At 44.5% G+C, this 26,273-nt stretch overlaps 1 protein-coding gene across 3 annotated transcripts in view; it reads right to left on the bottom strand.

Annotated features, from left to right (window-relative positions):
* The window catches only part of HIP1R (huntingtin interacting protein 1 related), a 65,834-nt gene that overhangs the window by 6,817 nt on the left and 32,744 nt on the right, over window positions 1-26,273 (bottom strand). For all 3 annotated transcript variants that reach the window (XM_081842574.1, XM_081842576.1, XM_081842575.1), the window contains exons 8-28: window positions 24,207-24,347; window positions 20,488-20,545; window positions 19,896-19,971; window positions 19,463-19,603; window positions 18,061-18,122; window positions 16,941-17,013; window positions 14,121-14,304; window positions 13,262-13,350; window positions 12,754-12,870; window positions 12,121-12,222; window positions 10,594-10,788; window positions 9,557-9,704; window positions 8,901-8,987; window positions 7,639-7,746; window positions 6,632-6,768; window positions 5,554-5,664; window positions 4,622-4,680; window positions 3,054-3,084; window positions 2,681-2,743; window positions 1,604-1,704; window positions 1,397-1,502 (exon numbers count right to left, since the gene is read on the bottom strand). In XM_081842574.1, the coding sequence (XP_081698700.1) occupies window positions 1,397-1,502; window positions 1,604-1,704; window positions 2,681-2,743; window positions 3,054-3,084; window positions 4,622-4,680; window positions 5,554-5,664; window positions 6,632-6,768; window positions 7,639-7,746; window positions 8,901-8,987; window positions 9,557-9,704; window positions 10,594-10,788; window positions 12,121-12,222; window positions 12,754-12,870; window positions 13,262-13,350; window positions 14,121-14,304; window positions 16,941-17,013; window positions 18,061-18,122; window positions 19,463-19,603; window positions 19,896-19,971; window positions 20,488-20,545; window positions 24,207-24,347 (2,189 nt within the window). The remainder of the gene's footprint in view (window positions 1-1,396; window positions 1,503-1,603; window positions 1,705-2,680; window positions 2,744-3,053; window positions 3,085-4,621; window positions 4,681-5,553; window positions 5,665-6,631; window positions 6,769-7,638; window positions 7,747-8,900; window positions 8,988-9,556; window positions 9,705-10,593; window positions 10,789-12,120; window positions 12,223-12,753; window positions 12,871-13,261; window positions 13,351-14,120; window positions 14,305-16,940; window positions 17,014-18,060; window positions 18,123-19,462; window positions 19,604-19,895; window positions 19,972-20,487; window positions 20,546-24,206; window positions 24,348-26,273) is intronic.

Below are 26,273 nucleotides of genomic sequence, written 5' to 3'. Positions count from 1 at the left end.
AGTAAAGCACTTAGAGGCAGAGTTTAGGATGCTGAAAAATCTCTGCTGTTTTATTTCCTAGTCTGCAGCTTAAGGACATAAGTCTTGTCCTGCTGCATCAGAGCAAAGGGCCATCTAGTCCCACATCCTGGATGGAAATCCTTCAAGAGAAGTGAGCAAAGGCACTCCTCAAAGTGGAGGCATTCAGCTGAGCACCACCAGAGAGGTAGGAAAGGAGTGTGCCATCCCACAGTCGCTTTGAAATGGGGACTCTTATTCTCACAGCAGACAAGCAGGTGTCCATGGGAAGCCCACAACAGGACCCAAGTGCAACAACTCTCCCCAGCTGAGATTACTAGCACCCACCTCAGATATTTGAGGTAGTATGTATCCCTTATGGTTATCAGCACTGATAGCCTCAACCTTCTCTGTGAATTTGTGGAAACCAGTGAGGAGTGAGGGTGGGGGAGAGAACTCTCCTTTGGTAGCTTACACCTTCGTCTTTCCCCGAGGGCCAGCCTCTGATAACTGCAGCCACTTTGCAAAAGTAAAGAGGCGAAATGAGAGGATTGGCATTGTGCTTTTTTCTGGGTTCAGGTTTGGGGCCTTGAGAACGAACCCAGGAAATGCAAAAAGCTTCAAATGAAGATGGTAGCAGAGGGAAATGGTCCCCTGAGGGAATCATGGGTGGGGAAGCTTGCAGGCTTCCCACAGGCATCTGGCTGCTGTGAGAACAGGATGCGACATTAGATGGGCCATTGGCCTAATCCAGCAGGGGTCTTGCGGTGTTCTTATGAGTTATAGCCGTTAAGCATATTTGTACCTGAGCACGTGGTCTAAACCACAGAGCCTAGGGCTTGCCGATCGGCAGTTCGAATCCCCGCAACGGGGTGAGCTCCCATTGCTCGGTCCCTGCTCCTGCCAACCTAGCAGTTCGAAAGTAGATAAATAGGTACCACTCTAGCGGGAAGGTAAACCGTGTTTCTGTGCGCTGCTCTGGTTCGCCAGCAGCGGCTTAGTCATGCTGGCCACATGACCCAGAAGCTGTCTGCAGACAAACGCCGGCTCCCTCAGCCTGTAAAGCGAGATAAGCACCACAACCCCAGAGTCGTCTGCGTCTGGACTTAACGGCTGGGGTCCCTTTACCTTTACCTATGTAGGAAGTAGCTTCTGCAAGGGGCTCTGGAGCACACTAGAGCCTACTTTGGCAACAGAACCCTCACTCTACTCTCCTTTTCTCATTTGAGATTTGATTGGAAGTTTTAGGTACAGTCCTAAGAGCAAAAAAGGTTATCCAGAATTCTCAGCCCAATGCAAAGCATGCTGCTTCTGAGATGGGGCTGTAGGCATGTGAAATGCACCCAGTTCTGCACAGTTAGAGAAGAGTGCAGACTATTTTTCCTTCTGGGATGATTACCTTGGAGGCAGCTACAAGCTGAGCTGTGCTGGCTGCGATTTCGTGTGAACAGACAATCAGTTCCTCGTATTTGCCTGTGTGTAGGACAACTTTGTCCGCAGACTCTCTGAAGTGGGGAGCAAAAAGACACAGGATTAGTGAAGCCATTCTTTCGATCCACAAAGCAAGTGGCTTGGAAAAGGAAGCCCAAGCAATTGAGATACATACACAAGCTGTGTTGCTCCCCATCCCACGGCTTTAGAAGCAGAGATGAGTCCCTCCGTCCAACGAGAGTTCTTGGCATAAAACTCCTGCGGTGTTGCTGCCCCCTAGTGTTCCACAAGAGATAGGACACTTAGCTTTCACAGTAAGACTGAGCTTTATTTGGTAAGCAAAACATGCTTCAAAATGGAAAAGATGATGTAACTCTGCCTGGAAAACACACCCTCTGGTAGCTTCTTCAAAGACTGGGGTGGCAGGTGTGCTTACTGAAAGGACACAAATGGGTAAACAAAGCCACCTTATACTGGGGACGGATGCAAGTGGTGGCAGGAAGTCCATCTAGCTCAGGAATTAGGAGGAACATGGTCTAGAACTCCCATCAGTCCCAGCCAGCACAGCCAACAGCCAGGGATGGTTGGAGTTGTAGTCCAGCAACGTCTGGAGAGCCACAGGCTCACAATTCCTGATGGAAGTGGTTCCCCCAAGAGGAGGCCGTGGTGGGGTGCTTAATACAGGTCTGCAGCAAGAGACTCAAGAGAAGAGAGGGAAGAGGTGGGGTCAGGGGAGTTCCTTCTCAGCATTCTTTACTCTAGAGCAGCCTTTCTCCAACCTTGGGTTCCCCAGCTGTTGTTGGACTACAATTCCCATCATCCCTGACCACTGGTCCTGCTAGCTAGGGATGATGGGGGTTGTAGTCCAACAACAGCTGGGGGACCCAAGTTTGGTAAACCCTGCTCTCGAGCATGGATGGGGATCTTCTGGACCTCCAGGGCTTGCTAGATTCCAACTCTTATCAGCTCCAGCCAGCATAGCCAATGTTTGGGGATGCAATAAAAACAGGTTCTCTTGTAGAGAAGGAAGAGGCAATTTCTGAATAGCATTTGATATAGCTTTAAATGCTTCATATAGGCCACAAGAAAACAGACAAAACCATTACTTGGGAGTCTTCAATCTTAAGTAATGCTGTGACACAAGGAGCTGGTGCAGCCCACATTTCCAGGCTCCTCCCTGCCAGATGTTCAGTGCCCCTGCCATACTTTTCATGCAAAGGAAGAACATAAGGTCCAAAAAGAACAGCCTCACCCTTCCACTTTCTACTATCTCCTTCTGTAAATGTGTAGATGTCATCACAAGAAGCCTGATTGCCTGAAAGAGACAAAAACAACAAACCACTCTGTTTAATAGAAGGATCTCCCTATGGCTTTAGGGATTCCAGTACAACAAAAAAGACCCTCCCCTCCAGACACAGTACCCCTCCAGGCACAGTACTGTACAATACTTCTGAAACTTCCCTTAGTGGCAATGCTAACCTGAAATAAAAGGTCATGCTGAATATCTAGAGATCTTGTTAACCATGCAGTGTTGAACACCCTCCAGAAGTCCAGCCATCTGGTAACAGCTGGGTTTTTCAAGTACTTAGCTGGGTGGGGCTTTAATAAATTAGAAAGGCACTCACCTTCATCAAGTCTGTGCAAGAGTTCAAGATTCTGTGGGAAACAAAAAAGAAGATGCTTAACTCTCTCAAAGGATTGATTAAGCCCTAAAATTTGGAAATAACATTTTAAATAATGATGATTCTATTGTTGTTTGCATCTACACTACCAAGGGAAAACAGTTTAAAACCACTTCTTCTTGTTTCTCCCAAGGAACATTGAAATTGATTCTCTGAGGGTGCACAGTAAACGAAAAAGCATGGGGTGGTTATTTCACTCTTCTCTTTGTTGGTGAATTGCTTCAATTCTTTCGCCAGGGATCATTGCAATGCTGTTTGTGTTATGATATAAAAAGAGGTAAACAGCCAGCAGTGGAGCACCATCTACTAGGTAAAGGTAACGGTAAAGAACCCCTGGGTGGCTAAGTTCAGTCAAAATCACCAATCATCTCACTTCAGGCTGAGGAAGCTGGCATTTGTCCACAGACAAATTTCTGGGTCATGTGGCCAGCAGGACTAAACCTTTTCTGGTGCACGGAGGACTGTGAGGAGTGCCAGAGTGCACGGAAACGCTGTTTATCTTCCCACCACATTAATCTACTTGCACTGGGGTGCTTTCGAACTGCTAGGTTGGCAGAAGCTGGAACAGAGCAATGGGAGTTCACCCCATCACGTGGATTCGAACTGCTGACCTTACAATCGATAAGCCCATGAGGCTCAGTGGTTTAGACCACAGCGCCACCTGCGTCCCTTTACCATCTAGTGACAGAACACAGCAACAGGACCCAAGAACATATTGAAGGGGAAAATAATCATGCAGACTAACAGCGTCTCCCTTCCTTAGTTATCTGTGGCAAAGCCTCTTCAGTTCTCTGGAACTACACTACACTTATTGCACACAAACAAAACAAAAGACAGGCGAGCTGAACCATGGGAGAAGAGACCCTTCAGTAAAAAGGAATCACCTCTACAGCACAGCAAAAGGTTAATCAGTAGCAAAACAAACAGGAAAACTCATGCTTCATTCAGTTCAAATGCTGAGTGCTGGGGGTTCAGTCTGTGCTAACAATATTATGCAAATCCACATGCTCAAGGCAACAAACAGTGGATTATTGCTTTTTATCCTCACAACAACCCTGCAAGCTTAGCAGCTTAGATCAAGAGAGATAACTACTTTCCCAAATATACCTTCCATATATACCTTCAGGGTGAGCTTCATGGCTGAAAAGTGATTTGAAATGTGATTGTATTGAAAACTCTTCGAATAAAGAAATACAGGTAGCAGATAAGAATGTAAGAACAGTCCTGCAGGGTCAGGCCAAAGGCCCATCACAGTCTTCCAGGCCTACAATATTGTTTCTGAGGCAAGATGGCCATAACTCATCATCATCATCATCATCATCATTACTACACTTAATTTTTTCAAAATCTCCAAGTGGTATTCCAAGTGTGCTCTCTCCAGGTCCCTGGCAAAAGTCTTTCCTATCTGTGCTATCAGAAATTCTTTTTTAGCTGGAAGTGTTGCAAATGAAAAAGAAATGTAGCCCAAGTATAAACTACATCCTTGTGGATCTTTGATCCTGCAGACTCACCTTTCATTTACTTCTAATTTCACGCCAGAACTCTCTATTCTGGCCTGATTCATCATTTCCTGCAGAAAAATCAAACAGAGCTTCATTCAGTCGGGCATCACCACAGGCCTGTAGTTAGGGTCTAATTGACAAAGGTCCTCCTGGTCCTTATAGCAGCCAGCAAGATGCTTCAAAGAAGCCGTTAAGCAGGACAATGATGCCACCCCCCACGCCCACCCCCCTCCATTTAGCTATTGGGACTAATTGTCACTGACCTGCTTCTTTCTTCACAAACATGTCTAACCGCCTTTTAAAGCCACCAACCAACCACTACATCTTGTGGCAACGAAGTCCACCTATTAATCATTCATCTGGGTAATTTATATTTATTTGTTTCATTTAGGTAAATTATATACTGCTTGACACGTCAAAGAAAATTGCTAAGCAGTTTACTGCATTCTAAAAATATCACAAATAACAAGTCAAGCAGTTGTGTATTGAGCAGAGTTGTACTCTCCTTTTGCCACTCAAGTACTTCTTCACCCATATGAGACCTGCCCATTTTATTAAGTTTAAACAATGTTATTTTTCTAGAAAAAGAGGTTCTGAACTGTGTTCCGTCTGAAAAAAAGCCCTGAGTTCAACTACAGAGGCTCTTACTTGACTGCCCACAAGTGCTGTCAATTAGGGTGGTGAGGAGAAAGGACAGGGTCTTCTTGGTGCAGCGGAACTCCCTTCAGAACGACAAAAGGCCTTCAAACATGTCTTGAAGACTCATTTGTTCAGTCTGCCTTCCTTTAATGTTTTTATGCCCTTTGAATCTTGGTAGTTGCTCACTGTTCTGGTTTTTTTACCACTCAAATGTATTTCAAGTGGATATGCTTTAGTTGCACACGGCCTTCCCTAAAAGGTTGACTATTAATAAAACAACCAACCAAACAGGTTCATCTCACCTCTATCCTCCTGACTGCGTCTTCGATTGCAGCAGAGGTGGAGGCCATCTCTTTGTCAACCATGTCGCCAAGTTCTTCTTGCCGGATGTCTAAGCTTTTGGGCCTCAATTCCTGGCCAAAAGAGAAAGAGAGTCCTTAAAGGGGACACTTGGCTCAAAATGGAAAAGAAGAAGAAGAAGAAATTTTGTATTTATACCCTGCCCAACTGACTGGATTGCCCCAGCCACTCTGGGAGGCTTCCAACAAAAATACAGCAAACAACAACTACTACTACTACTACAACAACAAATATTAAAAGCTTCCTGAAACAAGACTGCTTTCAGATATATCTGAAAAATTAGATAGTTGCTTAACTCTTTGACATCTGCTGGGAGGGCATTCCACAGGAAGGGCACTATTGCCAAGAAGGTTCCCTGTAACTTCACTTCTCGCAGTGAGGGAACTGCCGGAAGGCCCTCAGTGCTGGACCACATTGTCTGGGCTGAACGATGGGGGTGGAGACGCTTCTTCAGCCATGTAGGGCTTCAAAGGTCAACACCAACACTTCATAGTGTGAAGATCCTGCAGCCCTCCATTCAAGTTTTTTGGGATTCCAACTCCCCTTAGCCCCAGCCAGCATGGCCCACGGCTAAGGACAACGTAGTCGAACAACATATGGAGCGCTGCAGTTTCCCCACACCAGCATTACACAACTAGCTGCTCTTTTACTGAAAGAAACCATTAGTCAACGGATACAAATTATAAGGAAGGAGGTCCCAACTAAACATTAGGAATAAGTTCCAGACAGTGAATCTCTCAACAGTGGAATGGACTCCCTTGGAAGGTGGTGGGCTCTCCTTCACTGCTTTTAAAGAGAGGTTAGATGGCCATCTGTCAGCGGCTCTTTACTTGTGATTCCTGCATTGCAGGGGCTTGGATGAAATGATCCCTTGGACCATCCAACTCTACAATTCTATGATTTGCCTCCTCACTGCCATGGCCAAGTTAGGGAAGTGTAGAAGTACACTAATAAGCATAAACTGTGAGATTACCGTGTTCCCCAATGGATTTCTCCACTCTATTCCTCAACTCTGTTTACCTGTCCCAGCTGAATAAGTCCCTGCAGCCTCTTCCTCACGTCTGCCAGATCTGCTTGTCGGAGAGATTGCTTGTCTTTCAGCTTGCTCAGATAGTCCAGACTCTGCTTCCCACAGTCCCTGCAGGTTTCAGTCAATTCTGGCAAGAAGAAGAAAATAAAATAAAAATTACACACATACAAGGGAAACTAGCAAGACTGTGGGAAGCTCAGGAATAAGCTCATTTTTTAGCTTTCATCAGAGGAGCTACAGGAGAAGCATTTCAGAACAAATATGTGGAAGTCCTGAGGCTCAGGCTATGCTTTGGGAATAACAGATATTGCAGGACTGTGGGAGCTATGAGGATGTTGGCCTGATCTGTAATCTGGATAAGAGCCCAGTGCAAGCCCCAAGGAAGAGCAGAGTTAATTACACACATTTTTTAAAGGGAATCCCTCAGAAACATGGATGTTAATTCTTGAACATGACCATGCTTGTGTCTCCTTATCCCCATAGTAAGTTCTAGGATTGTCACCCAATTACAGAAGCCTTCAGTGCTAAATTTATGAGTTTAGAGACTGATGAACATGCTCAAATTTGCACACAGTAAGCACACCTCCTCTGTTTCCAGAGGCCACATGCCAGCAGTAGGCAAAAGTGGGCAAAGGAACAAATGTGGGTTTTTCCTTTGTATGGTAGGCTTGTTTCTACACATTCATGCTTCTCTTTCTCTCTATCCTCCCATCCAGGTATGCAAGAGGCATTCTCAGAGATCAAGGACACATTCCAGCCAGGCAAAAGTTGCCCCTCCCCTTTTTAGAGGATGCATGAATGGACTGCAACATGTCTGGCTAACTCAAGAAGAAAAAGACCAGACAGCAAAGAGGCGCTTGAAGTCTCCTGGTCCTTACACACTGGGTTCCAACCATTTCTAAAAGCTAGGTTTCGCATTCAGGAAAATCGTGTGAAAAGAGTTGCATCACTTCTGACTTCAGGGGTGGGGGAAAAGAACCTTTGCAAATTTACTCACTGTCTGCATGATCTGTGGGCGCCAGGTGGGAAGTGGCACTGCCATTCACAATGGTGTCTGCAGTCAGGTGGGCAAATTGGGCCAGAGCACCAACCAATCCAGTGACATCTAAGAAACGAAGAGAAATGGCAGGATGGAAATCCAGAAGCGGACCACAGGGATAACCCGTCTCATTTGAGATAAGCCCAGAGTGGCAGCATTCAGCTAAGCACCACAAGGAGCAGAGACCCTGAATGCTTCTCCAGGTTAAACATAGATTAACTTCAGTCCAGCTCTTCCCCCAGTTCTTCTCCCTTCTAACCCCACTGTAGCTCTGAACTGTGGCCATCCCATAAGAACATCAGAAGAGTTCAGGGGCCAGTGTGCTCAAGATCTTTGTCATTTGGTCCAACTTCATTTTATACACAAATACAGCAGCTCAGGAATATCAGGTTAAACAGGGCTGTGCAAGTGTCTGGGTTTAGTACAGTTCAAGGTATTTTAATCTTCTGTTTTGAAATAACAATTCGTAATTGTTACAGTTCAGACCATGGAACCCTTTGCAATTGTAGACTACACATCCTCTTCCTCTTGATATGTTTAATTTTTGACTCCGCAAATCGCACAGCTGTTTCCTATACTTTATTGGCAATTGTGACAACTTAATTTTTTTTAAAAAAAAAATTCTTTCTTTATTCTGTAACTTGCTTGTTGTTATTAAAATTCGATGCAAAACATTTGAGAAGAAAAAAGAAAAAAGAATCAGAAGAACCCAGCGGCTGGTTCAGGCCAAAGGTCCAGCAACCTGGATCTCACAGAGGCCAGCCAGGTGTCTCTGGGAAGCTCACAAGAAGGACCTGCACTTTCCCCACCTGCATTCCCCAGCAACAGAAGGCACAGGCTTAACACCTCCAAGACTGGATAGCTTGTGAGCAGCAGGGCTTTGCGGCTGCACCTTTTATTGACTCCATCCAAACCCATCCCACAGACCTAAACCCCCCCCCCCCCAGGCTTCCTGCTTAGAACATAGATAAAAGTGCAAGGATTGAAAATCAACCTCAAGCTTTAACACTTGGTGAAATGTTCCATGTAGTCACCAGGCATTTAGCTTTTCTTTTTTGATGAGGGAGTCAGCGGGGGGAAGGGGGGAGAAACATTTGAAGAAACAACGTTTGTGATGGCAGGAGAGGCACAATCTGTCTTTGCTAGCAACACCAGACTCCCTGCACTCCCACCCTGCCCCACAAGTAGGAGAACTGCAGCGGCAACCCAGCAATGTTTACCTGCCGGGTTGGACAGGTAGCGCCCATGTCCACTTTCCACAGCGTTCACTGACTCCAGTGCTGCTTGTGCACGGCCGACAAGGTAATCTGCAGAGAGAAAAGCAAGGGCAGAGAAGGAGGCCTATGGGAAAACAAGATAAAATGGACTCTTGTGCAGGTGCCTTTTGTGCCTTAGAAGCAGAGCCAGCTCCAGGCTGAAGGAGCCTCAGCTGCCCAGGTTTCCTCTGGTAGGCTCCCTCTTACATGCCTGGAAGGGGTTGTGGGGCTCAGCCCTGGCGGGATTCCTTGGCAACGGCAGTGCTCCAAGACAGGCAGACAACCAGGTCTGGGGCAGCTGCCATTTAAATGTCTCACAATGGCCTTGATGCAGCATCACTTGGGGCATTGTAGGATATTGAAAAGGCAGCTCTCTCAGGCCTGGTTGCTAATTGGAGCACGGGGTGGGGGCTGGATTTGAGGCATCTCTGGGAGGGCCTTGGCCACTGCCTCAGGATTCTGAATGATGCCAGGCTTGCTTGAGAGGTTTACTCAAGGATTCCTGGGCTGTTACAAGGGACAGGCACTTGCTCTTCTTAAAAAATAGGTTAAGAAAAACAAAACAAAACAAAGCCAAGCCACTGTCAGACTCATCCATGCCCTTGGGCCTTTAGACCTACCTGGTGAACTGGTGCATCGGATGTGCAAAGGATCGTCCAGCTTGGCAACGGCGTCCTGAATGATGCTCTCAGCCTCCTTCACTGTCCCTTGCAGGATGCTGAACTGCTCCTCCAGGAGTTTCTGCTGCAGGTTCTGTTCCTGACCTTTCTGTGGGATTGGCCCAAAGTGTTTAAGTTAACAGTGCCCTCCCGGGACCCACATACTCACTGCTCTGACATGATCCAGACTGGGCAAAGGGGAGGCCTACAGTGCTGCTAGCTGGCTCCCTCTCTCCATCGCTCAGCCCGCTCTTTCCCTTGCCTTCCCTAACCAGACAAAAGCTTTCCAAGGCTCAGTTGTGCCCAGTGCCTCTTGGGGACTGGCAAGGAGGCTGATGGCAGTTGGAACCAGAGCCAATGACGGGCAGAGCCAACGCATTCTAGTGCTGCCCCTGTTCTCATATGGACTCTTGTAATGGCAGTACTGGGAGGAAGGGGCCCTTCCAGACATCCTTGTTGTGCATTCATGATGGTTTGTGCTCATGATAATGTAAGGGTGGTTATACACGACCCCATTTTCAATACTGTTCACACCTACAAAAATTTCAGGGCAGCCATCCTGCTTCATTTCCAAACAGTGCATGTCCTGTAACCTTCTGCAGAAATTCCTGTAACTTTTCATGCCACAAATGTTCTAGGGGTCCTTTTGCCTCACTTTTGTTGCCCTACAGTGCAGAAGCGCCCCTCAAGACAACAGTAATGCAGGAGCACTGGGGAAGCATCGCAGAATGGCTAATAAAACAGAATGAAGTATGGATGGTCCGGTATAAATTCACCACTAATGCTCTATTATTGTGTCAATGACATGTTTCAGAATACACTAGCAAAAAGCACCATTTTGGAGGAGCCCTGGGGAGGAGGAAGCTGATAGCCAGGATCATCCCCTGGGAAGAAGGTAGGAGAGGTCTGGCCACGCACAGACTGAGTTGTCAGGGCAGTGTCCCACACACCCGATGGACCAGCCTCCGCTGCCAAGACTTCGTTTCTCCCTTGAGTACCTTTTCCAAGAGCTTCCCTTGCAGCTCCTGAACCTCCTTTACTCTCTTCTCTGCTTCCTGGCTCAAGAGCAGCTCCTTTTCTTGGATCAGGCCCTTTGTCGAGATGAGCTCACAGTCCTTCTCACTGACCACTTTCCTCAGTGTCTCCTTCTCGGCCTGGAGGGCTTCCAGTTGGGTGTTGAGGTCTGAACCGGCCTGCATGGAGGACAAGCGACCTGCTGGCTCACAGCTTCATTGCCCAGCTCTCCTGCTTCAGCTTGGCCCCACCCTCTCAATCACCTCCCCCTGCTAATGCGGTTTTTCACATGCTCATTGTCCCCTTCATGAGGTAATTTAACCTAAGAGGGTTAAATGACTTGGGTGGGAAGGCTTAAGAGGAGTTTCCTCCACCTAAACCACATGACACTGCAAGAGGCTTAACAGGTGAAGGATTTGAGTTACAAACCTCAACTTTTGGTGTGTTTGGGACAAGAAAAATGGGCTATTTTAATCCAAGCTGGTTATTATCAGAGCCTTCCAACAATTTGGTGCTCCAAACAAACACCAGTTTGAGTTCCTCTTCCATCCCCACCCCTTTTCCTTTTTACATCATGGCTTTTTAGATTGTAAGCTTGTGTTATTTCTAATGATTTCCAAGCTGCTCCATGAGCCTTTGCAACTAAAGAGCTGCATATAAATGCTGTGAATAAAATGAAAAAAACAATAAGCAATAAACAGTCTAGTAACTGGGCACATCAAAAGCATGAGATGAGCTTCTCTAGAGAGTAGTGGAGAGGGTTCTCAGGGGAGACACAACCAAAGCACCCTTAACATTGGGACAGTGCAAGATGGGCCACCTAAGGCAAAGGATTGTGCACAGCAGGGCAGCAAAGTGGAGACAGATGCCTCATGGCTTTTTGCAAGACAACCCACAGGAATACCCCCACTGCTCTTTTATGAGAGCTCCCTACTATTTTATTTTATTTTTAATGCTGGCTTTTATTCCGAGTGGATGCGGTTTTAATCTGATTTATTTCAGGATTGAAATCCTACCTGACTATACCTACATGTGCTCAAGGCGGCATACAAAGGTACAAAAGATACATGCAGTCAAACAAGCTAAAGTAGAACTTGGAAACAGCAACAAACAAAAGCAATATAATACAAACACATTATATATAATTTAATATAGTTGTCAGATGACTTCAAAGTTTTCTAAATTGAAAGGTGTCTTTAAAAAAAGGTTATACATAAATCTAACTCACAATGCATGGAGTTCTTTTGAACTAAATCATACTCAGAGCAGACCCACTGAAATTCATGGATCCAAGTTAGTCATGCCCATTAACGCCAATGGGTCTACTCTGAGTATAGCTAACATGGGGTATAACCAATAAGGAGCTGACCTGTATAAAAAAGTTACCTCTCAGTGGCTGATACATCAGAGACTCCTCAGAAGAGCATCATGTGGGAAGGAGGCACCACTGCAAGATTTTAACCCTCAGCCCCACAAACAACACAGGCCACAAACAACCCCAGCCTGCATACCTGCTTGGAACGGCTGAGTGACTGCTGAAGCTGAGCCAATTCCTCTTTCTTAGATTCCAGTTCTCTCTTCACCTGCTCCATCTGCAACATATGATCTTCTAACTACACAGAGGGAATCAAATAGAAAGTGCATCCTTGTAAAAATGTGCAAATTTTTCAGATGCCTCTGAGCAAATCAAGGTGGTGTGTGGCTGAGTTCTTAACACCACTGCATTTTGCAGTGCACCTAACTATGCCCTCCAATATCTCTCTTTTACTGTCAACAAGGGGGGGAGGGGGAGCAGGAATCAGGGGCCTGGCACTATAAACTTGGGACTCAACCTTGCTGAGCCATCCCTCAATTATGTCCTGAGCTCCATGGTCACATTCACACCATACCGTTAAAGCACATTTAACACACCCCGTTTTCCCCAAAGACTCCTGAGACCTGTAGTTTACCCCTCACAGGCCTACAATCTCAGCACCCTTAACAAACTACAGTTCCCAGGATTCCTTGGGAGAAAGTCAGGTGCTTTAGATGTTTAGTACCAAACATTATCTCAGCCCACCCCTAGATCAAAACAGCTACTCAGCAGTTTCTGAAGAGGGAGAGCCCTGCCCTGTTACAGGGGAAGAGAGATCAAAGCAGCAAACCTTCATTTCTGACTCCCGTTTGACTTGGTCCATCTGGAAGGCCAGCTGCTCCTTGACTAGGGCAACCTCCTCTTGGCTCTGTTGGGTAACTGTCAGCTGCTTGGCCGTGTCTGCATTCTTGGTATTAAAAAACATCAAACATATTTTAAGTATCATTTTGAGATTGCAGGGATAGTCTGTATGGTGCCTGGGTCCCTTCTAATTCCTGGGGCCCTGGATCCAGCAAGTACCATTGTTAGTATAGCAAAAGAAGTTGCTCTGTGCCTGAGGACAAATGGGTGGTAGTGAAAAAGACAAAAAGCCAGAGCTGTGTGTGCGAGGTGGGCTGGAAGCAGGCAGAAGCCAGAGACTTAGAGCCATGCTTTACCACTGCTGGAACTGAAGGCTCTGACTAAGAGAGAAGCCAGCCCTTGTGGATTGTGAATGCGGAGGTGCCCTCCCATCTTCTCTTGCATGGCAAATACCCAATGGAACAGTGTGGGAAGTTGGCAGCCAGCACTGTCATTACCTTTCTCAGGAGCTCTGCATGTGTGTTGATCAACTCATTGTGCTTCTCCTTCAGCTTGATGTAGCGGGTTTCTGTGGCGCTGGCCTTCTCTGGAAAAAGGAATGAGATTGTCATGAGCTGCATTCTCAGTCCAACTATTGAACCTTGGAAGCCATGGTGGGCAACCAGCTGCCTAGAAGAGCCTGTCCCAAGGAACAAGCGGCCTGTATAACAGCAAATGGGTGTTACAGATGACTGCCAACAGCCGTTCCAGCTTCCACAGGCCGCAGGACCATGAAGAAGTGATTTGTGCCATCAAAAACTGCTTCCGGCTGGTGGTGTGTTTGGGGTGGGTGTGTCAAAACTCAGGCAAAGCACACATGCTTTTTTATGCAGATAAGCAGTCAGCAACATTTTCCAGTTAAAGGGACACATTTCCTTCTGGGCAGCCTTCCGCATGACAGTGGTGGCTGGGGCCACAGACAACAGCAGGCAGAGGAACAAATGTGAATCGCTACTTCTGTATAGAAGGCTAGCTTCTGCACACACTTGCACACCTCTCTCTATCCTCCATCCACAGAAGGAAGAAGCAACATCAGAGCCCAAGGTCCCATTCCATAACCTAGTAGAAACACTCAGGGTTTGAAGAAGGGCCAATGAGGGGCATGGCCTAAGAAGAGTGTGTGGGCCTTGGGGTAGTTCCAGGGGCCAGGCAGAGAAATTGGAGGGCCATATCTGGACCCCCGGCCTAAGGCTCCTCATCCCTGAGGTAGACAGTGCCAAGTGCACACTCCTTAGCACAATAGATAGGATTTACTTATTATTGCTGTTTGAAAAGCACAGGTCAACACACAACCTGCTTTCCAAAGGCACCACCTACTTTCTGCTTCTAGGTAGAGCCCTCGACTCTTGTCTCCCTCCAGCTTGGCCTTCTGCAGCCTCTCCAGCTCATCCCGGAGCTGCTCGTTGTCCACCAGGGCCTTCTGCTTCTGCTTCCGCTGCTCTTCCACCTCCGCCTCCAGGCTGTTAATCTGGGCCTTCAGCTGAGTGATGTATCTCTGAGCCTGAGTATTGCAGCAAAACACATACAATGCAATGGCTATAATTATGACAGCTCGTGTGTTACCTGCAGGATCAGAAGAGGGGTGCTCTTGTGCCCTTTGCTTTTGGGCTTCCCACACAGGCATCTTGCTGGCCACTGGGGGAAGCAGCAAGTGTCAATGTGGTGCAATGGTAAGAATGTCAGCCTGGGACCAAATCCTTACATGGCCATAAAGCTCACTGGATGCCAATCAGCAACTCTCTGCCGAATTGTTCAAGGCAAGCAGTGCTCATTTAGCACTTGGCATACAAAATCTCACAAGTGCCTCTTCCCTACTCCCTAGCAGTAAAAATATAAAAAAAATAAAAAAAATATCAGTTTACTTCCTTTTCGTAGCACCCAAAATAAGATTAAATAAAATGATTTATTTAATCATTTTTTTGATAAAATCAACCGCAAAAGACACATACAACAAAAACCATAATAACAATAATACAATTTGACAATTCAGATTTGAATACACTGATATACCTATGACTACACCTTTTTTAAACAATATTTTCTCACCTCTCTCTCCTCCCCATACTTCCTACCACTTAATCACTTAAATATTCGTTCCAGATTTCTTCATATGTATCCATTCTTATTTTGCATCGACATGCAATTCATTCATATGTAGCTAATCTGTCAATATCAATCTATGTGCTCAATGAAATCTTTTTGCGGCTCTTCCAATTCATCAAAACAATTTTTTTTGCTTCTAATATACATCCATATTTTTTTTGACCCCTTGAAATCTCCCACATTTCCGGAATATAATTTAGAATTAAATTCAGTTCCCCTAAATAACAATTTCTTTTTATTACTTTTGCTATAAATATCCTCACCTCGCACCAAAATGATCTTATCATGGGGCAGTTAATCAGCATATATACTAAGTTTGCCTTTTTACTCCCACATCTCCAGCAGTTGTCTGCACTTGTTATTTTCTTCTGGTATAGTTTTGCTGGAGTCCAGTGGACTCTGAATATTATTTTCTGTTGAATAAGTCTTAGTCTTAGATCCACAGAGGCTATTTCTGTTGATTTTATACTTGACTCCCATATATAATTTGTTATCTGTACGCCTAACTCTTCACTCCATTTTTGTCTATCATATTCTAAATCATATTTCTTCCTGTTGAGTAGGGTTTTATATAGAGCAAGTATAGAGTTTTTTGTTTTTGTTGCAGAGGTTAAATCTTGTAGCAGCATGGGTGTTTCCGAAACTGCTATAGCGTCAGAGCCAAACTGCCTTTCCAACATATGTTTCAACTGGATGTATTGCCATTTTTTTTCACTGGTTAATCCATACTTTACTTGCAAAGTCATATATTCCACAAATTTGTAATTTTCATCAATTAATTGATTCAATGTCAAAATACCTTTTTTCATCCAATTTTGCCAAATTATTACTTGATTTCCAATTTTTAATTTTGGGTTGGCCCATATTGTTAATTTCTCATGCTGAGAGCGGTCATCCTTATTATTTTTATTTATATTCATTCAAATTTTTATAAGTGCTTTAATAGTCTCCAGGATAATAGGATATTTCATAAAATTGGAGCCGAGTTTAGTCCACACTACAAGAGGTTCAAAGAAACTATACTCGAGAGTAGCCCAGTTGGGATTCCTGGTAAGCTCCCCAATAATTAGTCTTACTCAGCAAGTAAGCCTGGTGATACAATTCCAGATTTGGGAGCCCAAGGCCCCCTTCCTTAGTTGGAAGTTGCATTTTATGTAGTGATATTTTTGGTGGCTTTGTACCCCACAGGCACGATCTAAATAGTTGATTTATTTTTTGGAAGTATAATTTGGGAATATACATTGGTAATCCTCTAAGAATGTATAAAAGCTTTGGAACAACATTCATTTTGAGGACATTAAACTTTCCCCAAAGGGAGAGGTTTAGAGGAGAGGTCCCTGCCTTTCAATATCTTTCAATATCGGTCTTTCTCCCTGTTCCCAATATATTTCTCTTAGACTTAGTAGGCTTAATTCAATTTTTTGAGCTAGTATATTATTCATTTCTAATGTTTGTTGTTGTATTCTTTCATATGTAACCTTAGATGGGTTATTTGCTATATTGCCCCATAGTGTTTTTAAAGAAATTTTTAGATTATTTTATTTTAATCTTCGCAGCTTGGTCTTGTTGGCAGAGAAGGAAATTATCTTCCCTCTGATGTAAGTTTTATATCCTTCCCATTCCATCAGTCTTGACATTGAAGATTTGGAGTTATTTTTAAAATATATTTGTGTTTCTTGGGTTATATATTAAATGAAGTTTTTTTCATTTAATAATGATATATTAAGATACATCTCCTCATACCTTCCTGGCTTTTAGATAAATTATATTCCAGTATTACTGCTGAGTGATCAGCTATAATGGGAATATCAATGTCACATCAGCTAGTAAAGGGATATAATGATGCTGATGTTAGAAAGAAATCAATTCTATGCTGGGTATTATGAATTCCTGCAAAATATGTATATGCTTTTTTTTCCTTAGGATGATGCAATCTCCATGAGTCCACTAAATTCCAATGTATCATAGTTATTAATTGAAGTAAGACCTTTCACTTTGCCTACACACACAAACACACAGAGTGTCCCATGTTACCTCAAGCTTAATCCTCTCCAGCTCTGCTCGAAGAAGATCAACTTCTTTCTTCAGGTTTTCAATTTGAAGATCCCTGAGGGTTAAAAGGTTTTAAAAACTCAAGAATGCTCTGAGTTGATGTTGTATAGTGATGAAGAACTATGAGCTCAAGGCCTCCAGGGAAAATCTCTCCTCTGCTGCAAAAGGCTTCAGAGCCTCTCCTTTTCTTTGTCTCAGCCTCAAACCACCCACCTCCTGCCAGCAATACTGGGATAGTGGGGTCTGTAACCAAAAAGTTTCAGTATGGAGTACCCCCATACTAGGTTCAAGGTGTGTCCTCTTCTAGGGCAGGGAGGACAAACGTTTTATACCAAGTGAGCCACAATATTACTTTGACATGGAACATGTGGACCACTTATTGCCTTGTCACAAGGGGGGTGAGTGGGTGGGTAAGGCCAAAAACTGATGCCCCCAAGCCAGCTAAGTGAGGCGCTGGGCTTTGGGGTCCCTCACACCTCCTTTCCAAAGCTGGGAAAGTGCCAAATAGGATTTGCGAAGGAGGAGGAAGGACTCTAGGACCCTGTCAGAACCCTCATCCCTCCTCCCCAAAGCCCAGAGCCTCAAGAGGGCTGGGGGGTGGGGGCATCCACTGTTGCCAAGGCTGCCAAAAAAAGGCCTTGAGGGCCAACTGCACATTGGACCACCCTGTTCTGGGGTACTCCATTTCATCTGACTACCACCCTCCAACAGTCATCCTGTATTTTACACCCACTGACCAGGTTCAGTTCCCACTGGACTGTTCTGCCCCACATGCTGCCTAAAATTCCACAAATGTCTGCAAACCTTGGGTGTGAACCATCAAGGAACTATCTCTTCCTTGGGTAATGGGTTTTACTCTTTTGGCTACATAAACAACAGCACTGTGAGATATGATAATAATGATCTACTTTACAGGACAGTTAATACGCATACAACTTTTTCTGTTAAATAGTCCGAATGCTACATAAATGCTAAACCTCATTATTAAGATGTCGGCTTAAACACACAAACACACACACACACACACACACACAGAGAGAGAGAGAGAGAGAGAGAGAGAGAGAGAGAGAGAGAGAGAGATTTTGCTGATAAACACCCTTACCTATCATCTCTTATTCCATTGGGTGGTCCAAAAGTTTGTTCAAATATATCAGAGGACACATTCTGCAGAAACAAATATTAAAAAGACTGACAATAAAGGGGAAGCTTCATGTTTATGGCTATATGGTATAAATGTTTTGTATTCCTAGGGAGATACAGTATTACATCATTTTTTTTATCATGTTATCTACAACTAAATAAAATGCACTATTGCACATGGAACTGTTTCTGCAGCACGCCTGAGATCCATTATGCTTCTGAAAGCTCCTCTGTGTGGAAGTACTGAGATGCCACAATGGTAAAAGAATAAGCCATGGAAATGTCAGCATGACCCTTGAAACAAGTGCCTTCCAACCCCTGCCCCCTGGCCACTCATATCTGAGAAAGTGGGACTGCACCACACACTGACACTGTTTTACCATATGGGGTGGACAAAGGTGTCTTTATTTTTCTTCAAATGCTGTGTTGCAGAAGTTAGAGCTGTCATGCTGGATTCCAGCTCCACAGCTCTTACTGGGAAGCCCACATGACCATGCATTGCCTCCCACGAGAAGATGCCAAGCTGGAACACCCCTGGCCCATGCACAGCCCTCTGGGTTCTGCAGGGTTCCCAGACCTGCACCTCCTAGACTGGCCCTGGCAGCACTTCCAGCTTAGCCTGCGAACGTCATCACATAGTGAGCAAACATCAGCAGCCAGGAAACAACGAACGAAAGCAAAGCTCCATTTGGAATACATTGCAATCGCTGCCAATAATTTTGTGTGTCCAATTTTTACAGCTTTGTAAATGCATTGCCCAAGCACAATGGCCAAGTTTGTTTCCTGGCTTTATTCCAAGTGCAGTCAACACACATCTCTTTCTTTCCTTCTTTTTAAGCTTAGCCATCCTTTCAACTTTGTAAGGCATTTACAAGTCAGCTAAGAATAGCATCTTAAAACCATTTAAAAATGAAACGAAACGAAGAACCACTTTTCAAAGGGAAGGGATGCAGCTTGGTGGGAGGTTGGGCATCGTTTTTCCTATACCTACTGCACTTGGCATCCAATTCCTACTCTTTTTCAGATAATTTTTTTCCTTAAAGCAAAATGGTGTGGTCCCACCCAGCAAATGCACTAAAGGGAGAAGGGAGAGAATGGTCTTTTCCAGTTCCTACAGCCACATTCCCTCATAAGCACCTTCTAGTGGGGGCAGGGGCAGTTTTGGTAATCTTTCATAATATGGCTCCCTGTGCAAGGCCAGAATTGCACCCCCCACCCATGGATCTTCTAAGTGTTGTGCTCCCTTAGCTGAGCACCTTGTGTGGGGAACAATCTGCACAGCCCTAAATCCAGTGCTAGTGGGGGTGCACCTAAAAGTGGTGGGTGGAGCTCACCACTGCAGAGACCCCCTTAGCATTTCTCACCTGTTGCTCCACAGTTGGGGCTGTACTGATCTCAATCAGGTTCTCTGGCTCTTCGTCCTCAGGAGCTTCTTCTTCTGGGATCACCACAACAGGCTTCACGTGCTCGGCTAGGGCTGATGCCCGCAGAAAGTTAGGCGGGTTCTAGTGGAGGAGGAACAAAAGGAGTCAGGCACATTTACAGTGCAGGTGAAGCTAGATGGCACCCTCATAAATGCAGCCTCACAAATACACACCCAGAGAATGGATTGGGCAGACAGGTGCTTTCTCCCTCTCGGCCCCCCTCTCTCACACAGTGAATTTCCTAGGGTAAACTAGGGTAAATTTCAGGAAATGCTTTACAAACAGTAGTAGTTGGGGGCATTGGTAGTGGGTGGCCTAGCCCCAGATTGTCAGGGTTGGGAAGCAGCAGGAGAAGGCAGAAGAGAGACTGTACCTCAGGCAGCCGTGGGATCTGGATGAGCCGCTTGAAATACAGCATGTCTGATGCTCTTTTGAAAAAGCTTTTGAGGCTACAGAGAGGAGAGGGGAAACAGAATTGTCAATACTGAAACCAACAGCAAGGTGGTCTGACTCTTAAGAACGCAAGAGGAATCCTGGTGGATGAGACAAGGGACCATCTACTCCAGCTTTGTGGTTTCCACGATGGCCAACCAGAAGCCGTGTGTCCAAGAAGCCCACTAGTAGGGGTGGTGTTTTCTGAAAATCTCAATGGTGAGCTTAACCACAAAGATTTCCATTCCATCCTATGTGATGTAGTTCAGCCCAGGCACAGATTGAAAAGCAGGTCACAAGTCATTACCTGGTTTTCACCAGAGAAGGGTGTATATACGCTTCTTTTAAACTTACTTTTCTCTCCTATCTCTAAAATAATGTTTTACAGTACAGTCCCATGCATATTTATTTGTTTTTTTTAATGACTGCTTTTAAAATATGCTTTTAGCTGTAAGCTGCCTCGAGCCCTGTCAGGGGAAAAGGCGGATTAAAGCTAAATACAAAAATAAATATAATTCTAATTATTATATTACCTGCGGAACTGCTCATGGAAACGGTCACGATGCCCTTGCAGAGTATCAGCCGGGAGACCTGAGGAAGACAAAAGAAAGGAACGGGCTGTCCAAGACTTTAATGGACCATTTGCCAAGAAAGCACACACAGGGGTTTGAGCCAGAGAAAAGCACAACTGGCACCCAAGCAAGGCTTTCACAATCTGCTAGGAACATAGGTAGTGACCTTATGCCGAGTCAGGGCATTGGTCTATCTAGTGTACTGCCTACACTGACTGCCAGCAGCTCTCCAAGGTTGCGGTCAATGAGTGTTCCCAGTTCTATGTGGATGCTCTGGAGATTGAACCTGAAGCCCTCTGCATGCAAGGCAAATGCTCTGCCACTGAGCTGCAGGTTCTGAAAGTTTGGGAGAAGAGGAAGAGAAGCACTTTTGGAAAAGTCATGGTTCCGAAAGCAGAGGGCCTGGCAGCTATACCAAAGAAAAACTCCATTCAGCTCACTGATGGTTTTATACCCTAACTGGAGATACCAGGGATTGAATCTGTGATCTTTTGCATGCAAAGCAAGCAATGCTACTAAGCTTTGGTCCTTCTGTTTTCATCTTTAAACACATACAGTGAGCTGGATTCTATGATTCCCAGAAAGGAATGTGGCTTCTGGCTGCAAATCTTTTATCGCCTTTACTCTTTTATGTTTTCTAAAATGCTTTGAGAGTATTTTTAAACAATCAAGCAATGTATAAATTTTATGAAATAAATAATATGGCTGATTTAATGCTTGGCTGTTGGAACTCTTAAGGAAGCACATCGTTCACAATCAAAATAAGCAGGTATTTCCAGGCTACAGTTTCTCCCTTGCTCTCTCTATGGCTTCAGCAAAATTAATGCAAATCTGGCCAACTGTACACAAATATGCTTAATAATCCTCCGGCTTTCCTTAGCATAAGTCTTGTGCAAAACTTATGACATATTTAAAGGTTAGTCCTGTCCTTCTGGGAACTGAATCCTGGTTTCAGAAAAGCCAATGGCAGGATATTCCTAACCCCCCTAACGGAAGGTGGAATGAAAACCTGTGAATGCTGGTTTCCCCCCTAGGGAATCACTTTTTTAAATTAAAAAGAAGAGAGAGAGAAAGGCGACTGTAAAGAAGGAAGCTAGTGAAGAAGGGGAAGAGCAGATAAATATCAGCAGGGATTTCTCTCACATACATCAGCAAGACAGATGTTATTATTACCCACTTTTCAAGGAAAATTCTTTCTCATTGTGGAATACAAATAACAGGCTCTACATAGCCTTAAAGGGCAGTCTGTATCTTAACTGCCATTTTGTTCGACTCCAGTTCCCACCAGTTCAACCGGCAGTCAGAGATGATGGGAGCTGGAATTTAGCAACATCTGGAGGGCACTAGGTTGGGAAAGTCTGGACTATATGGTTTATTGATTTCGAGTGTTATTTATGGCTTTGCTTTTTTTAAAGAATACTATCCGTAAACTCCATTCAGAGCCCATTTGTTTGGCAGAAGAGCCTAAAAGAATAAGAGGTAACCAAAGGCTAAAACCCTTGAGCTGCTAGTATGACACAGCTGCTATGCTGTGAACTGTGAAATCTTGAGTTCAAATCTCACCATAGCTGTCCCACCCAAAAAACCCATTTCCCACATATCCTTAGGCAAATCATTCACTCCCTCATACTCTGCAGAGGACACAGCAAAGCTGTTCTCCAGCCAAGTATATGTTGGTGAAATTAGCATATAAAAGTACAGAATTTTAGAGGAAATCACTGCAAAAATGAGTGTATTAGGTAAAATTGTATTAAAATGTGTATATCTGGAGAAGTGCACACTAAAATGATAAATTTTCATTAAATTCATTTTTAAATAATCCAAGCAAACTGATGTGGAAAGGAAGGAAACTGAGCTTAAGCCTGTAAAAATGAGGAACTGACTGACTGGTCCATCCTCAGAACACAGACCTACACTTAAAATTAAAGACCATGATGCTCAGAGCAGATAGATGTTCAGCTCAGGGACTAGTTTTCAATAGTGAGCCTACAGCTGACCCTTCCACACACCTGATTCTCCAACCCCAGCCCCCCAGCTATTTTAATTTTACCAGCCTAATTTAGAACGGGAGGGAAGCCTTTTTGTTGTTCTTGCTATTGTTAAAAACCAACCAGAAAAACCCAGAAAACATGGATAGAGGGGGGGAAAGCAGAGCAATAATATCCAGGTGCTTAAAGGAAGATTTAAATAAAGAAATCAGTTTTCCTTCAAGCATTTGGAGTCTGCTTCTTCTGATTTTTTCATTGCTTTGGGGAAAGGCCAGAGCTCAGCAGTTAGTGGTACAACATCTGATTTGCATGCAGAGAAGGTCCTCCTTGGTTCAGTACTCAGCACCTTGAGGCAGAGCTGGGAAAGACTCAGTGCCTTAAATCCTGGAGAGCCACTGCTGGTCAAAATTGACAATACTGAACTGGATGGGCCCATGGTCTGACTCACTCCCTATGTAAACTACTGGGAGCAGCAGCAGTTGGTAAGGCTTACCAGACAGCATCACTGCAGGGGAAAGGTCAGCAGGGTGCAAATGCACTGTTGAAGCCAATCCAGTGCTCCCAACAGTGTGTTTGCACCATGTCAACCTTTCCCTCTCAGTGAGCCGCAGTGACAGGAGGTGAGGTAAGCCATGTGGACCAGGGAGTCAGAAACCCTATGGCCTTTTTAACTGTGGGGGTGTGTGTTATTGTTTCTGTTTGTTATTACGGTATCTATTTTTGTGGTTTTATATTGTAAACTTCCATGTGATTTTTAGGTGGAGGGCAGTATAGAAATTTAATAAATGATGATGATGATGATGATGATGATGATGAGTACTTATCTACTGCAATCCATCTGGTGATTTTCTAGCAGACCCCAATCAGCTTTGTGCCCAGCCCCTGCTGTGGGGAAGGGCCACAGCTCAGTGACTCATCTTTTTATTGAGAAACCTTCGCTGAACATCTGAAGTCCTCCAAAACTTCCCTGATCAGAGTGCAAAGACAACTTGAACTTGTGAGCCCAAGAAGCTGCCTTATACTAGCTCAGACTCTTTGTTCATCCAGGATTGTCCACTATGACTGGAAAAAATCAACCAAGAGAACTAAAATATTTTATTACACCATATGCTTTCATGAATTAGAGTCCATCTCATCAACTGCATTAAGTGTAATCCTTGGTTGCATTCACACATGCATGCACACAGACAGTTATAAGGGATGAGGAGGGTCGTAAGGAGGTAAGGTCAGAGAAAAATTAAATACAAAAAGTACAGAGAGTGAGAATTCAATGAGAGGTAGAATGCAGTGACAAGTGATGAAACAATTGAACTGACAACGGGGAGTTAATTAACATCTGGAATGGGAAATGAAACCACTGTCTCTACTCAGCCACAAATGAATAAGAGTTTAACTTCTTTACAAATTGTGGTTTAGCAGTTTCCTTGTTCAAGTATGGCCACCTTAAGAGCAGTGGCAACATCTTCTGGTAGACTGACCCCTTCTCTAACTGGCTGATGAATTTCTGGTCGGCCTCTTTCCCGTCACCTGAGATTCTTTCTTTAACTGGGAGACATCAGAGACTGAACCAGAGAGAACAAACCTACATGCAATTCATCTGCCCTAACAACTGAGCCATGGACCCTTCCCCAAATGTCCCAGAACTGCGCCAGAACCATGGTATGCTTCCACACCCCCACAAGAGCGACTTACAGGAATGGAGTTTGAACATCAGCTTCACAGTGTAATGGTAGAGGTGGCTGCAGTCTTGGATCACTTGAATGAGAGGAGCCAGCCGGCACTGAACGGCTGACATCTGGGAGACAGCCATGGAGGTGTTGAGCTGTCTGAAAACTGAACAGAGGAAAGGAAATTTCAAATACTGATTTGAGGCCTGTTTTTATTGCACTTTATTGCCTTGAGTATCCTCTATGGGTGGAAAGCTGAGACTGAGATGGTGCCTTTAATAATAACAAATACAGCTGCTGCTGCTGCTGTTGCAGCAGCAGCAGCATTATTGGAAGGTCTCTGGATACCCCAGTATCTGTGCGCATGTTCTTAGAAACATGGAATTGTATGTGTGTATGCTTATTTATATGTAGGTTTAAAAATTAAAATAGAGATTTAAAATACTATTTAGATGAACATTTTGGTTTCGACCTTCCTCAGCTGAAACATTTAATTAAACAGCATTATCTCTCTCTCTGTTTGATCATTTGTTTTTCATATATTATTACTTAGTGTTTGAGAATGTACTTACAGGAAACAGGATCTCTTCATCTGCTGTTTGGCTGCTTCTAAGATTGTGTGTGTGTGTGTATATATACATATATATATATATATTCTATACAGTATCTCTAATCAATTAGTCCTAAACACAACTAAACAGCACAGCAAACAAGTTGGCAGTATATACACCCCTGTATGTGTGTGCCTGTGCATATTTAAATAAAACCAATGACACATACACATGCTTATGTGCATAATACATAAAAATCAAATGGGAAGCTTAACTGAATTTTGCAGCTTATATAAAATGGTGCATGCTTCCACAACTGCTGTAACCAAGTCTAGAAAAACAGAGATGTAAATCTTCTAAATAAATAACCTTCCTTGTTCTGGGGCAGCATGCCTCCAATCGCCAGATGCCAGGGACAAAACACAGCAGTTGGCATCCTCCTTCACACCCTGCAGCAAGGTTGGATAACGTATTTGGCCAGTGGAGGCTGGTCTGTTATGGCAAACGGAGCCCTATCAACATCAATCTGCACTTAGTCAGTGCTCACCTGCCTGCCTTCTTAGTTGCAAGTGGCTCAGGGGGTGACCTTGATAATATCAGCTTCCTCTTTAGTCTCGGTATTGCCCATGTAGAACTTGGCAGGGAGGAGGGTGGGGAACAAACTAGAATTTGTTGGCCTGCCTGTGATTGGCTCTGGTTCCTCCTGCTCCATCAGTCCCAAAGAGCACCAGTCACCACTTTATTTGGCAGATGGGGAGGAAAATCTATGGGGGCTTTTGTTTGGAATCCAGCAGGGAGATTCCTAGTTTCTGAAATTGTTAACATCTGAGGTTATAAAAGGCATAGAACAACTGGCCTGTTAAAGGAACCAGTGCGCACCGGAGGACTGTGATTTCCCCGTGACTGAACTGGCAGCTTCAGCTCCTATCACCTTTGTTTACTCAGGTTGCTGCTGGGCAGGACCAAGCACAATCTTCTCAGATTATGAAAGCTTTATCATTAACTAGGAGTGCACACAGCCTTGCCTCGCAACAGAAAGAATACCAGGTCATTCAAACGACTGAAAGCAGCACAGTCATGACCTGCAACACCCCAAGGAAAGGCCCATTCAATGCTCTGCGCCAAGAGAAACTGTGCTCAGAAATGCCACATGTGGAAGTCTGGGATGAGAACATCATTGCCTTGGTTCCTGCGGAAGAGAGGCTTCTGCCTAGCATTATCACAGCAAATAGCTAGAAATAATGCGCCCTGATGGCTAGGAGGAGCTTAAACCTGAGAGTAGTTTCTGAACCTGTCTGTAGGTTCTGGGCCAACAGAGGGCACATCCACTCTTATCTTTGCTCTTTCTAGGAATGGTTCATTATTTAATGCTCCATGTCCAAGCACTTTTTTTTTCTTTTTTGCTCCGAAGCTTTCCCTATGAAAACCCACTTTTTAAAGCTCAATTGGAGCAAACGTTACGCTGTGGAAAACCTGAATTGACATTTCCTCCAATTCAACTTTAAAGAGAGTGTTTTTGTTGTAAAAGCTTAGGGCAAAAA

This window comes from Podarcis erhardii, assembly GCF_964252035.2.
Source record: "Podarcis erhardii genome assembly, chromosome: 15".
Taxonomy (NCBI): domain Eukaryota; kingdom Metazoa; phylum Chordata; class Lepidosauria; order Squamata; family Lacertidae; genus Podarcis; species Podarcis erhardii.
Note: the sequence above shows the minus strand (reverse complement) of the source record. Positions and strands in the feature narration are given on the sequence as shown.